General features: G+C 34.3%; 1 protein-coding gene across 1 annotated transcript in view; it reads left to right on the plus strand.

The window, feature by feature from the left end:
* TLK1 (tousled like kinase 1) overlaps positions 1 to 14,146 on the plus strand; it is a 137,362-nt gene that overhangs the window by 57,592 nt on the left and 65,624 nt on the right. The window contains exon 3 of the mRNA XM_045819630.1: positions 11,001 to 11,072. Coding sequence (XP_045675586.1) covers positions 11,001 to 11,072 — 72 coding nt within the window. The remainder of the gene's footprint in view (positions 1 to 11,000; positions 11,073 to 14,146) is intronic.

Raw genomic sequence — 14,146 nt, forward strand, 5'->3', positions numbered from 1 at the left:
AGGACTCATGGACACAGATAACAGTGTGGTGATTGCAGGGGAAGAGGGTGTAAGGGGGATAAATGGTAATGGAGAAAATCAATTAAAAACTAAAACAAAGATAACTTTGAGGTATTAAAAATAAAAATATAAATACATATATCAGGAAGAAAGGGAAGCTGATACCAGTAAAATAAAGGACTTACTGAAATATAGTATATACAGTGGAGTACTTTGCACCTATTTGAAAGAAGGGAAGTAGCAAAGGTTAAAAAGGAATGAAGAAGTTATCTATGTGTAGATGTGAAAATTTCTCCAAGGTATATTAAGAGAAAAGGAGCAGTGCAGGACAGTCTATATAATCTTCTGAGTAAGTAGAGAGGAACCAAAGAATATATATAATTTGCTCATGTAGACCTAGAGCATCTAGAAAGGTAAGAAACAAATAGGAAGTAGTAGGTGGTTTGCATTGCCTATTCAAAAATTTAATTAAAAACAATTTTTAAAGTAGTTGCTTTTGAATAGTGGGACTGGTGTGGGAGGGAGAAATTTTGTTTCTGTAATGAAATTTTTTCCATGTGCCTGTGAGTTTCTTTTATATTTTAAAATAATGTCCCATGGGTGCAAAAAAAAAATCTGTTCAAAAGCTTCAAATGTCTGTATGTGCTACAAGTATGCATACTGTATTTCTTAGTGTATAAATAATTATATACTAGACTTTTGTCAAGCCTTTTCCTCTGTGATCCTTTCTTCTCAGTAATTTGAAACTTTTACAATATTTTGAATTAAGATATGATTTACATACCCTAAAATTGACCCATTTATAGTGTACATTTTGGTGGTTTCTAGTATATCACAGAATTATGCAGCCATCACCACTAATTCCAGTGTATTTTTATCACCCCCATAAAGAGATCCCATAAACATTAGCAGCAACTTTCCATTCCTCTGTTGTCCTTCCCCACACACCAGCCCTGGCAACTACTAGTCTCCTTTCTGTTTATATGGATTTGCCACTTCTGAACATTTCATACAAGTGGAATCATACAATGTGCAGCATTTTGTGCCTGGCATTTTTCGCTTAGCATAATGTTTTCACGGTTTATGAATGTTGTAGTATATTTTAGTACTTCTTTCCTTTTTATGACAATATTCTATTGTATTGATGTATCACATTTTGTTTATCCATTCATCATTCGGTGAACATTGGGTTGTTTACATTTTTTTATGTGAATGATGCTGCTATGAACACTCTGAAACAACTTTTTGTGTAGGCATATCCTTTTAGCTCTCTTAGGGAGTAGAATTAAGTCATTGATACTGACACAGCAAAGAAAAATAGACCAGTAGAACAGAAAAGAGTCCAGCAACAGACCCATCCATGTGTAGTGACTTGATATACAGCAAAGGTGACACTGCAGTGCAGTGGGGAAAGGCTGGTCTTTTATGCCACATTGTGGCATGTATGATGCACACTTTTTTGCCCAAATTTTTGAGGGAAAAATAGTGATGTGCATGATACATGGGTAGTACTAATTCTGTATCTATATAAGTGGTTTTAACTCTTTTATTTATACGTATGCATTAAAAGTGTAACTCTAGATAGCAATAACAATATCTGTATGCAAAATAATACTCTGAAATGATAGTTTTGTATATAAATAAGAAAACTGAATTAAAACGAAAGATTTTTTTTCCTGAAAATTTGGGCCAAAAACGTGGGTGCACATTATACAGGGGTAATGCATGATACATGGCAAAATATGGTAATAGATGATGCTGGATTGATTGGACATCCATATGGGGAAAAAATTACTTTTGACCCTCAACTCTTACCATTACACAAAAACCAATTCCAGCCCTGGCCAGTGTGGCTCAGTTGGTTGGAGAATTGTCCTGTGAATCAAAAGGTCACAGGTTCAGTTCCTGGTCAAGGCACTTACCTGGGTTGCATGTCCTATCCCCTGTTGGGGCATGTATGGGAAGCAACTGATCAATGTTTTCTGCCCCTCTCTTTCCCCCCCTTTCCTTCTATCTACAGTTGATAAGCATGTCCTCGGGTGAGGATTAAAAAGAAAATTCCAGGTGACTTATAGATCTAAATATGAAATATGATCTTAAACAGTAAAGCTTTAATAATTATAATGACAGCGATTTCATAAATAGGTCACAAAAGGGACTAACCCTAAAGGAAAACATTTGATAAATGTAACATGTTCAAATGACACCAATGTATGAGTGAAAAGGTAAGTCATAGAGGATTTATACCCAGAATATGTAAAGAATTCCTACAAATCAAGAAGAAAAAGATAAAACAGTTCATGGTCAGAGTTTCAAAAGTTAAATTGTTCCATTAGGGTTATAATGGAAATTAGTAGAAACATGTTCCATTCTCCCAACCCTGTATTTATTCTTCATAGATCCAGTCCTCACCTTACAGTTTTTTATTTATTATATTATATATCTTCTATTTTATCTATGTTTTTTTTAAGATTTTATTTATTTTTAGACAGAGGGGAAGGGAGGGAGAAAGAGAGGGAGAGAAACATCAGTGTGTGGTTGCCTCTTATGCGCCCCCTGCTAGAGACCTGGCCCAACCCAGGTGTGTGCTCTAGACTGGGAATCAAACCAGTGAACCCTTGGGCTTGCAGTCCAGCACTTAGTCCACTGAGCCACACCAGCCAGAGATATGTCTGTATTTCTAAATACAACTATTATTTAAGACTGTTATTTAGACCTATAGGTCTTCGTCTGTCTTTTTCAGTTTTAGATATTGGTTAATTTCCTGTTACAGTTGATAACTGTGTTAAATGATCCCACTCTCTACCCCTCTAGAAATACTCACACTTCCCTGATCTCATCTTTATATATATTTCAGTTTTTTGGCTTGATCATTATTGTTTATATTGTGACCATGTAAATTTCATTTACAGCTATGAGATTCCATGATTACATTTCTTCATTTGTACAGCTTGTTGTTTTCCCTAGAGTTAATAATTGATTTATTTCTGTCATTTTTTAGTATTCTCTATGAGTGCTCCCAAACTCTCCAGCAGATGTATATGAATCTCTCATTATTTATTTTTAAATACAAATTATTTATGCTGTTGGTTTTGGGGGTTTTTTTTTGGTTTGTTTTTTTTTTTTTTTTAGATTATTTCCCCCTGAAACTTGCATTGTTTTGTTCTTACCCAGGCTAGTTGCTCTCTGTTTTCTCCTGGATGCCTGTCATCTAGATTAGCATGGGAATTCCTTTTGTATGTGTCCTGTGTGTAAGTTCTTGCTTCCTTTCTGCCATACTGTCCTCATTCTTGTTGTATTCCTTTGTTTTGGTGGATCATATTCTCTAGTAACTTCCAGAGAAAAGGTATGTGGGCTGTCAAATTTTTGAGACCTTGCATAGGCTCCTCCTCCCACTTACTTGTTACTTTGGGTATACACTTCTAGGTTGGAAACCATTTTATCAGAACTTTGAAGGCATTGATCCATTGCCTTCTAGCTTCCAGTATAGTGCTGAGCACCCGGTGCCATTCTGATTCCTGATCCTTTGTAAGGATCTTCTCTTTGATCCTCAGCATTTAAAATTTTAAATTATAACACACCTTGGTGTGCTTCCTTGAACCAATGTGCTTGATTTGAAAGTGTGTCTTTCCAACCCAGGAAATCATGCTGGGAAAGTTTCTGGAATTATTTCTTTGATAATTTTAGCTCTTGATTTTCTCATTCTTTTTTTCTGGAATTATCAGTATTTGAACCAGGACATCTTGGACTGATTCTGTAGTTTTCTTTTTGAATTTTTTTCGTCTTTTTTAGGGAAGATTTCTTCAAATTCATCCAGTTTTTTTTTCTATTTTAGCTATAATGTTTTTAATTTTCAGGAGCCTTTCTTGGGGTTCTTTTCTAAATTTTGCATTTTAGTAGTTTATTGTTAACAGAGTAGTTGTAATAGTTTTATTTTTGTGGGAAGATTTATTGTTTCCACTTCTATTTTATATGAGTTTCTTTCTATTTTTGTTTATATTCAGATTTGTGCTGATATAGGCTTTGTTCGTATCTATGCATTAGGCACTGAAACATTTACTGGAAGCTTTGTGTATGTAGGCAGCGCTTACTGGTGACGACTGGGCTGGGTCATTTTTCTGAGGGGTTCCCCCCCCCCCAATCTATAAATCTTGTCTCTTGAGATGATCTGTTTGCCTAGAGAGAAATTCTGCAGTCTTCTGGTTGTGGAGTATAAGTTTGGTTGTTCATTTTCTAGAATTGAGCACAGAAAAAGAGCTAAGGGTCTCTCCATTTAGTGTGTTGCCTTGCACTTAATTAACCTTTTATTCTCAACTGTACCTTATGTGCCTTGGTTTAGAGTTCTCCTGGCTCACCATTTGTAGAGATTAAATGTAGCCTCCAGTACTTATAAGCCAGCAGCCGGTCAAATTCTTTTTGTTGTTACTGTTTTCATGTATGTAATGCGTTGTATTTCTCTGGCCGTTTTCAAGATTATTTCTTTTTTTAATGTTTCATTAATTTTTTTATTGAGGTATAATTGACATATACCATATATTAGTTTCAGATGTACAACATAGTGATTTCCATATTTATATATATTGCAAAATGGTCACCATAATAAGGCTAGTTGACCTGTCACCATACATAGTTAAAATTGTTTTTTAAGATTTATACTCTCAACAACTTTCAGATATATAGTACAGCATTATTATTAACTGTAGTCACCATGTTGTACCTTACATACCCATAATTGGAAGTTTCTGTCTTGACCCCTTTTATCTACCCCCCACCTCTCACCTCTGGTGACCACAAATTTCTTCTCGGTATCTATGAGCTCAGTTTTGTTTTTAGTGTTAGAGTCGTGAATGAGATCACACTGTAGTCTTTTTGTCTTTTCTCTGTCTGACATATTTTACTAAACATAATGCTGTAAAGGTCCAGCCATGTTGTCACAGATGGCAAGATCTTCTTTTAAATGGATGAATAATACTCTTTCACACAGCACATCACATTTTCTTCATTCATGGATACAGATTTCTTTCATATCTTAGTTATTGTAAATAGTGAGTGCAGGTGTGCATATATCTTTTCAAGTTAGTGGGTTTTTGGGTTTTGTTTTTGTTTTTGGATAAATACCCAAAAGTGGAATTGCTTAACCATATGGTAGTTCTAGTTATAATTTTTTTCTGTACTGTTTTTCATAGTGGCTGCCCTAAGTTACAGACCCACCAACAGTGCACAGGGTTTCCTTTTCTCTACGTCTTTGTCAATACTTATTATTTCTTGTCTTTTTCTAATAGCCATTCTGACAGGTATGAAGTGATGTCTCATTGTAATAAGATTTTTTCTTTATTTTTGGCTTTTAGTAGTTTGACTGTGATGTTACCTAGGTATGGATACTTCTTTTACATAAGCCCTAATGGTAACCACATAAAAAAATGTAGAGCTGTGAGACATGTAACAAAAAATTGGAAGCCAAGGAAAAAGTCATAGAATACCACCAAACTAAATGACAGACAGGAACACAAAGGAAAACAAACAGTGGAGACACAGAGCTACCAGGAAACAAAGGTGTAAAATGGCTATAGGAAATCCTCACATATAACCAGTCACCCTACATGTAAATGGACTGAACTCGCAATAAAAAGACACAGAGTAGTGTTTGGATCAAAAAACAAAGCCAAAGGATATGGTGGGTGCCTTCAGGAGACACATCTCAGCCTCAAGGACAACACAGATTCAAAGTGAAAGGGTGGAAAATGATACTCCAAGCAAATGGTATCCAGAGAAGAATGGGATAGAGGTAATATGCAGAATTTGTCCGATATTATTATTGTATCGGACAAACACATTTCAAGATAAAAAGTAATGAGATAGAGATGGACATTTTATAATAATAATGGGAGTAGTGGAAAATGTAACATTTACCAGCAGTAAAATATATAAAGCAACTACTAACAGAATTAAAAGGGGAAACTGACAAAAAACACAATTACAGTAGGGGACCTAAATACCCCAGTAACGGCTATGGCTAGATCATCCAAACAAAATCAGTAGGGCCTTAAATAACTCATTAGACCAAATAGGTATAATTGGCATTTACAGACCTTTCATCCACAGAATACTAGATTATATATTCTTCTCTAGTATACATGGAACCTGTGCAAGGCTAGACCATACGTAGGGACACAAAACTAGCCTCAACAAATTTAAGAAAGTTGAAATCATACTACAAATATTCTTTGACCACAGTACTCTGAAATTGGAAATCATCTGCAAAAAGAAAGCTGGAAAAACAGGCTATTAAACAGTGACTCAGTCAAAGAAGAAATTACAAGACATGAAAGGATACATATAGAGACAGATGAGAATGGCAGTATGATATATCAGAACTTTTGGGATATAGCAAAAACAGTGATAAGATGGAAGTTCATATCATTATAGACCTATCTCAATAAACAAAAATTACAAATAATCTAATGTTTCACCTTAAAGAACTAGGAAAAGAAGAACAAAGGAAGTCCAAAGTCAGTAGAAGGAAGGAAATAATAAACACTTGAGCAGAATTAAAATAGAAAACAAAAAAATGTAATAGAAAAATTAATGTAACAAAACTGGTTCTTTGAGAAGATTATTAATAGGCATGATTTTCTTTGTACTTTGCTTGGAGTAATCTGTGAGCTGCTTGGATCTGTAAATTTATACATTCCACCAAGTTTTGGGTTTTACGGCTGTTCAGATACTTTCTCTTCTTTTATTTTCCTCTCCTTCTGTGACTCTAAAATACATACCCAAGTGTCCAACAATTATTTTTCAATAATTTTTTTCTCTAGTTTCTGATATCTTTTGATCTTCAGTACTTTCTCAATGCTGATGTCAAGCCCATGCAGTGGTTTTTTAAAATTTAGTTTTGGAATTTTCACTTGGCTCTTTTTTATATTTTTATTTTTCTGCTGAAATTTGCAGTTTGTTCATCTATTACAGCAACTGTATTTTTCATCTTCAACGTACTGACAATAGCTGCTTTTAGATCTTTGCTAATTCTGATATGAGTTAGCTTGTGGTTGGGTTCTACTGATTGTCTTTACTCTCGAGTATGAATGACATTTTCTTATTTCTTCATGAGTTTAGAAATTTTGTTTATATCCTGCACACTGTGAATAACCCATTATAGTGACTCTGGGATTATAGTGACTCTGGGATTTGGTGTAGTATTATTCTGGAGAGTGTTGATTTTTTGGCTATTATTTGTATTAATAAAGAATTAACTTGGCTGGACCGAAGCCTAGACTGTGTCTCCCTACAGAGGATGGCAGATGAACAGAGATTAATATCTTTGTTTAGTTGTTTTAGCCCTACCTGGACTGCTTACAGTCTGTTTCACTCTTGGCATGGATCAGTGAATGGGTAGAGGTAATATGCAGAATTTGCAACTCTCTTTTTGGTGTTTTATCTTCCAGCATATGTATTTATGCCTTCTTTCCAGCTGCTGTGGTAGCTCCAGACGAGTTTTTCAGTAACACTGCATGTTATGCTCCAAGTTTCAGCTGCTCTGTGCAGCTCCGACTATGGACCCTCTCTCCAGCAAAAGCTGTGAAAAACACAAAACCCACCTAGTTCTGTTCCCTTCCTAAATGTTGTCTCCTCTCCAGATTCTGCCTACTTTTAGTTGCTCAAGTGCCAGGTAGTTGTTTTTATATATTTTTCCAGAATTTATACTTATTTGTGGAAACATTGGTCTGATAAGAGGTATTCTGTTACTACTTGTGGCAGTATCTATATTTTTTATAAATTATTTGTTTTAAAAGGTAAAAATATCTCATGAATTTATATTGCTGCTTCCAATTCAAATCAGAACTACAAGGTTTTTATTATAGCTGTATCTTCTTCTGTACCAAGAATTGTAGTTCTCAAGGACATAAATCAGATGATAGGATTAGGATATCACCTAATTATTTTTTCTACACACGCAGTAGTCTCAAAAAGATACTTGTGCTATCACAGTGACCAAAGTGATTGCTGAAAACTGTTAAACATTTTTTTACTTGTGCTTTTTATAAAATTCCATTCCCCAGTTTTTAAAATAATGTATTAACAACTTCGTATGCAGTTAGCCATTAAATTTTATAGTTTCTCCCTTCTGTTTCTCATTTGACCTTTATCAATAAGTAATATTATTGATTGCATCAGTTTTTAGGTTGAAAATTCACTTTGGCTATTCGAAGCTTGTTCTCTGGATTCTTTTGGAAGGTTCATTAGAGCAGTATTTCCTGATTTCTGTCATTTTGATAAATTCATTTATGCGTTGTATATGTTAAAAATCAATTTTACTGGATATAAAACACTTCATAGTTTCTTAAATATCTTAATTTTGTGACTCCATTTTCTTCTGCCATAAAGTGTTGCCTTTGAAAAATTTGATATTCGTAGGTTCAACATGTGCTCTTTCAGGGAGTAGTTTCAACTTTTAAAAAATGTTTTAAGAGTGTCGCAGGTTCGATTCCCAGTCAGGGTACATGCCTGGGTTGCAGGCCATGACCCCCAGCAACCGCACATTGATGTTTTTCTCTCTCTTTCTCCCTCCCTTCCCTCTCTAAACATAAATAAATAAACACAATCTTTTTAAAAAATGTTTTAAGGAGGCTTTCTTCAATTATAGTTTCTACTATTTGTTTCTTCCACTAGTGCTCTTTAAAGACTTCTGTTACCTGAATGTTAGGTATTTGTTGCTTTCTCTCATTCTTTTAATCTCTTCATTTCTTTTGACTTTAAAAGTATTCCTCCTTTTTCACTTAGTTCTCTTAAAAGTATTATCTGTTTGTATTTTCTTTTGGGTTCATTGAGGCTTAATTTTCATTATTGAACCTTTTTTTCTTTCCAATTTCTGATGCCTTCCTACTTTCTATTATCTCTGAGTTTTATGAAATCTGATTTATGTTGTTCTTTCATGTCTTCTGTCATTTTAGTAATGTCTTTTAGCTCATTTTGAAATAGTAAGTTACAGTTTTCACTTATTTTGTGAAATGTGTATGTGTTTCTGGTATGTTTTTATTATCAGGATATTCCATATCTTTTTTTCTTATGATAACTTCTTGGGATGATCAACATGATTTTCTATTGCCTACTTTTTTGAGGTTAAGAATGGCTTTTCTTACAGAGCTCCCTCTGCTGTTGTTTTTGGGCACTCTTCATAAGTGTGGTACTTGCTTTTTGAGATTCATAGGCTTTGCTCCTTTTCCCACTTTTATTTTGACATTCTGTTTCCTTTATCTTCATTGTACCTGTTGTGCTTAATTTTGCTTCCATACGCAGTAATTTATTTTTACTGTGACACCCTTAATGAAGGATCAGTTTCAAAAGTTCATAGGGGCTACATTGCTCCAACTTCTTGAGACTTCACCATGGACCCTTTGCAGTTAGTCACTGTTGGAAAGGGCAGAAACTCCTCCAGTATAGCGTCTGTACTCAAATTTACTTACTGGTCAATTTGCATTTGCTGTTTTGGGAGTTTCTGTTGCCAGATCTGGCAGACACCCTCTTTTTGCTTCCTCTTATACCAGTGCAGGTCCTGTGTTTGGTGATCTGTTCCCACCTGCTATGTTGGGGAGATCCCTAGTTTATCCAGTTGCATTGTAGGTGTTGTGTCTAGGTTTGGAGTTTATATTTTTACATGGAGATTTAGAGATGCTCAAAAATGCTGCTACTGCTCCACTGTCCCTGAATCTTTATAGTTTATCACTTCTTAATTGCTGTTTATATGGTGTTCTTTGTTTCAAGTTTGATCACCTTGCTCTAATTAGATTATATAACTTCCTCTAAATAGTGCTTGAATCTTAATCAATTTGAGTGCTATTTATGTAGAAAACATTTTACAGTGTCCAGCATCATATTGGATATGTATGCAATAGCTCAGAGTCATCTGATTGGAAATTAGTATAACAGTAATTATAGTCCAACTTTTGCAGCCTTTTAATAGTAGGACTAACAGCTACTGTTACAGATTGAAGTAAACTGATTATCAGCTGGCGTGCATGCCCATGAAGTTGATTTGTGCATCATCTTTGGCATATATGCCATAGCCTGTCATCTTCTGGTCTAAACATTCCTGGAAGACATGTATCTGATCTACTGTTGGTCCAAAAAAGGCTACAAAATAATAAGCACCATAGAAACCTCTTGGAAACATAGCAAACATCCTGCAGAATAATAACTCAATTCTGTTGGTCACAGTTCAAAAAAGCATTGTAAAAGAAATGTAAAGGAAACTGCTTGAGTGAAGCAATTAAAATGGTCAAAGTGATAAATTTTTCTTAAAATACTTAAACAAAAAAACAAAGATTGTCCAGTTAATATGAAGAGAAGGCCAATGGGTATGAATGGAATGTAATGGAATTTGATAAGATGGTGAAGAGAATTAAGGAGCACAAATTGTACTTTCAGTTAAAGGAAACATTAGTTTTTAATACATTGGATAGTAGTTTTAGGGATCTTGTTAGCCTAACAATAGCCCAATTCCTTTGCTTCTGAATTTGGTTTTGTAAAATGGCCATGACTGGTCTGGCTCAGGGAGTTGAGTGCTGTCCCATGAACCAGAAGGTTCAGTTCCTGATCGGGGCACATGCCTGGGTTCCTGGCTAGATGCCCAGTTGGGGGCATTTGAGAGGTAACCAATGATATTTCTCTTATCATTGATGTTTCTCTCCCACATTGATGTTTTTCTTCCTCTCTTTTTTCCTCCCTTCCCCTCTCTCTAAAAATAAAAAATTTTTAAAAAATCTTAAAAAAAAACAATAACTAGTAAATTTGTTCCTAAAATACAGCAGAACTTTATTGACTTGGTAAAACTTTTCAAGATATTTATAGTGTTAACAGGTTGGTATTTCTTTATTTTTACCTTACTTGACTTCCTTGCTGAAAGGAATCATACTTTATTTTAATTTATGAGGATAATTTACTTTTTGTAATATGTTTCATTTTAAATTATTTTTAACTTTTACCTTTTTAAAAATCTTTAACAGGCCTCAACAAATAATGAAAGCTCTAATCATAGTTTTGGAAGCTTGGGATCTTTAAGTGACAAAGAATCAGAGGTAAGTAACTTCATTTTAAATATGGTGCTGTTAAAATAAAAGCTGGAATCATCCTTTTAAAAAATTAAATAGGTTTTTTTCCATCATCTCTTGTGCTAAATGTTAATGCTTTTTAAAGTTTTTTTTTTTGTAGGAGCATTTTACTCTGCCTGTGAAGCACAGCATTCAGACTGAAGACTGTATTTGACATTAGAAAGAAAATATAGTTTTTTTAGTTATGTAGCCAAACTCATGGTATAGGTATTCTTAATGGAAGACAGTAGCCCTTCATAATTCTAGGAGAAGAAGGTGGTTTTTGCAATACACTGTTTCACAGTTTTCTATTTCTTGTTAAATCCTTTTAGCTTGGCTCTGAGTAAAGGTTTGTTTACTTTCTAAGATACAGATACAAGGTTTTTTTCTCTTTGTGAAATCTCTTGTGGAATTTCATGCTGTTGATTTTCACATTTCTTACTTAAACATATCTGAAAAATCTCCCTTCCCACCCACTTACTGACCCCAGTAAGAAAATACATTGAATTTTGTAAGTAGTCATTTGTATCCATGGTAGAGTTCACACTGAGCATAATATACTTGGTGGCATCTTTTTAAAATGTGTAGACAGGAATGTCTGAGTTTTAGCATTTACTAATTGATGCTGCAACTTTACTTTTTTTGGCTGTAGCTTGTAATATTATCTGTTCTCAAATTACAGAGTTCTTTCTTCGGTGTATATGTGCGTATGTGTCTGTGTGTGTATGTTTTCCCTGTCAGTGTTAAATTATTTCTACTTGATCCATTTTAGTCTTTTTTTTTTTTTTTAATTTGGGTTAGTGTAGGTATATAACCTTGATAATACCAGAATGTCATTAGCACTCAGTAACTCTTAGCCATTCAGTTCTGGTGTTCAGTGGAAAGGGAATATCAAAGGTGGCATCTTTGTAAAGCCTGTGTCATGGAAAGCATCTAGGAATCTCTGGGTAGACAGCTCTGTGCAGTTCTGTGCAGGCACCCTGACACTCCGAAGGAGTGTGGCATAGGGCTCTCACTCATCAGGCTTTCCCTTCCACAGAGACAACTGGCAGGCAGCTGAAAGGACTGTGCAAGTGACGGGACTTTATCTGCAGTAGGTTCCCTTGAGGTAAGCGTTAGTAGCCCCTAAAGTACCAGACTGTCACAGTTTAGTTTTTTTTAAATTAACACATTTATACTGAGACTCTAAAAATTATAGGTTTAGATCTAGACAAAGTACAGTTTTTCAAAAACTATATCAAGAATGTTTTCATTTTATATTTCTTGGACTTTGAAATATTTCTTGATATTTCCAGATTTGGGTCTATTTAGTAAATTCACGTGCCTCCTCTTTCACAGGCTTTTATGTTATAAAGAGCAAAAAAATAACTTTATATATTTTCTCTTTCTGTTCACCAAATCTGGTGTTTCTGGTTTTTTTAAATAGTAAAACATAGTAAAAAGTTAGATCACCTGTAACATATATTTCTATGTTTTTTATAGATGCAGTATTTGATTCCTTTAAAAGAATCAGTCAGTAAGAAAATAGCACTTCCCTTTAAAGAATTGCAAGAATCATTTTTTGGTTAAGTTTTTAATTAAAAAAAATTTTTTAAGGCCATAGTGGCACTTGCAGTGAAATACAATTTGGTTCACCATTGGATGTACTTAGCTTTATTTGCATAGAAATCTTGCTATGGGGCAGCAATGGAAAATCTTAATATTTTGAGTTTTGCTGTTCTGTATCTGGAAGTTTTAGAAATTAATGGTTTAAGTTAAGTGGCACAATATTTTAAAAATAACTACAGATTATACATTTTCCTTAAGATTTGAAGAAGCATATTTTTTTTTTGTCTTTCCATTATAAGAAGCCACATGTCTGGAAAATGAGTCCCAGGTTTTATTTCTTCTATACTGCACACCTTAATTATTGAGTTCCTTTGTGGTGAAATTTCACACAGATCAAGAGCAGATATTCATAGCCCATTAAGTTGTTGGAAGTAAAGAGTAAATTGCAGAGGTACTCCTTTTTCCCTGTACACCAAGTAGTAGAGTTCATGTAGTATTTCATTGTCTTCTGATGTCATTTTATTCTTTTGGTAATCCATTTCCTAATTATTACTTTAAAAAAAATAATAGTTTTTGCTTTTATGAACACACAGTACTAAAAGCTTCATTCATTTATTTAATTTTAAAAAGCAGTTCCCTACCAGCCATTTTCCCCACACCCCTCTGGTTTTTTTTAGCTTTTCTTCCTGGTATTTATTTCCACATTTTATAATACAAATAATGTGTGTAACTTGCTATTTTGTTTTATCAGTTAGCATTGTCTGTTGAGTCCCTCTAAGTACTTACGAAGATTTTAGCTTTCCCTACTCTCTACCCTCCTACCCAGTACTCTTCAGATACCCAGAACCCTACTGTATTCTGTTTATTCTTTTACTATTAAAGCTGGAAAACATATGATATTTACTGTTAAGTTAATTGAATCTACTTTAACTGAAATTTTTCATTTCAGTTAATATATGAATTACTTCATAAATGGATTTTCCTTTATTTCTAAATGTAGATATAGGTTCTAAATGTAAGTTTCTCCTTTTGTTAATGAAATTGCCTATAGTAGGTAGGAAGGTGTTGATTTGTTTTGCTTTATTTTATATCTGTCTAGGTCTATTCAACAGACTCTGAAAATTTACTGTTTTCATTAAGCATTTATTACTTATCTACTATCTTCTAACCTCTGCCCAAGCACAGAAAATGTAAATATGAATAGGATATTATCTCTGCCTTCCCAAGAGATCAGTATTAAGTAGGACAGACTACTTTATAAACAGTGTGGGCTGTTAAAATAAGTGTAAACAAGGACAAGGTGCTATGAGATCAAAGAGCAAGAAACCCTTAATTCCATCCGCCTGCAAGGGAGAGGAGGGAGAAGAGAAGTCTTCCTTCAGAGAAGCAATGACATTTGTTATGAAAGGCTATGGATTCATTCTGAGAACAAGGGCAAAGTATGAGAAGGCAGGCAGAGGGACTAGGATATGTTTTTGCTTTTGCTTTTGCATGGAAGCATGGGTGATTCTGCT

The sequence above is a fragment of the Phyllostomus hastatus genome, unplaced genomic scaffold (genome assembly GCF_019186645.2).
Source record: "Phyllostomus hastatus isolate PE091 unplaced genomic scaffold, TTU_PhHast_1.1 phas_contig_1, whole genome shotgun sequence".
In the NCBI taxonomy this organism is placed as follows: Eukaryota; Metazoa; Chordata; class Mammalia; order Chiroptera; family Phyllostomidae; genus Phyllostomus; species Phyllostomus hastatus.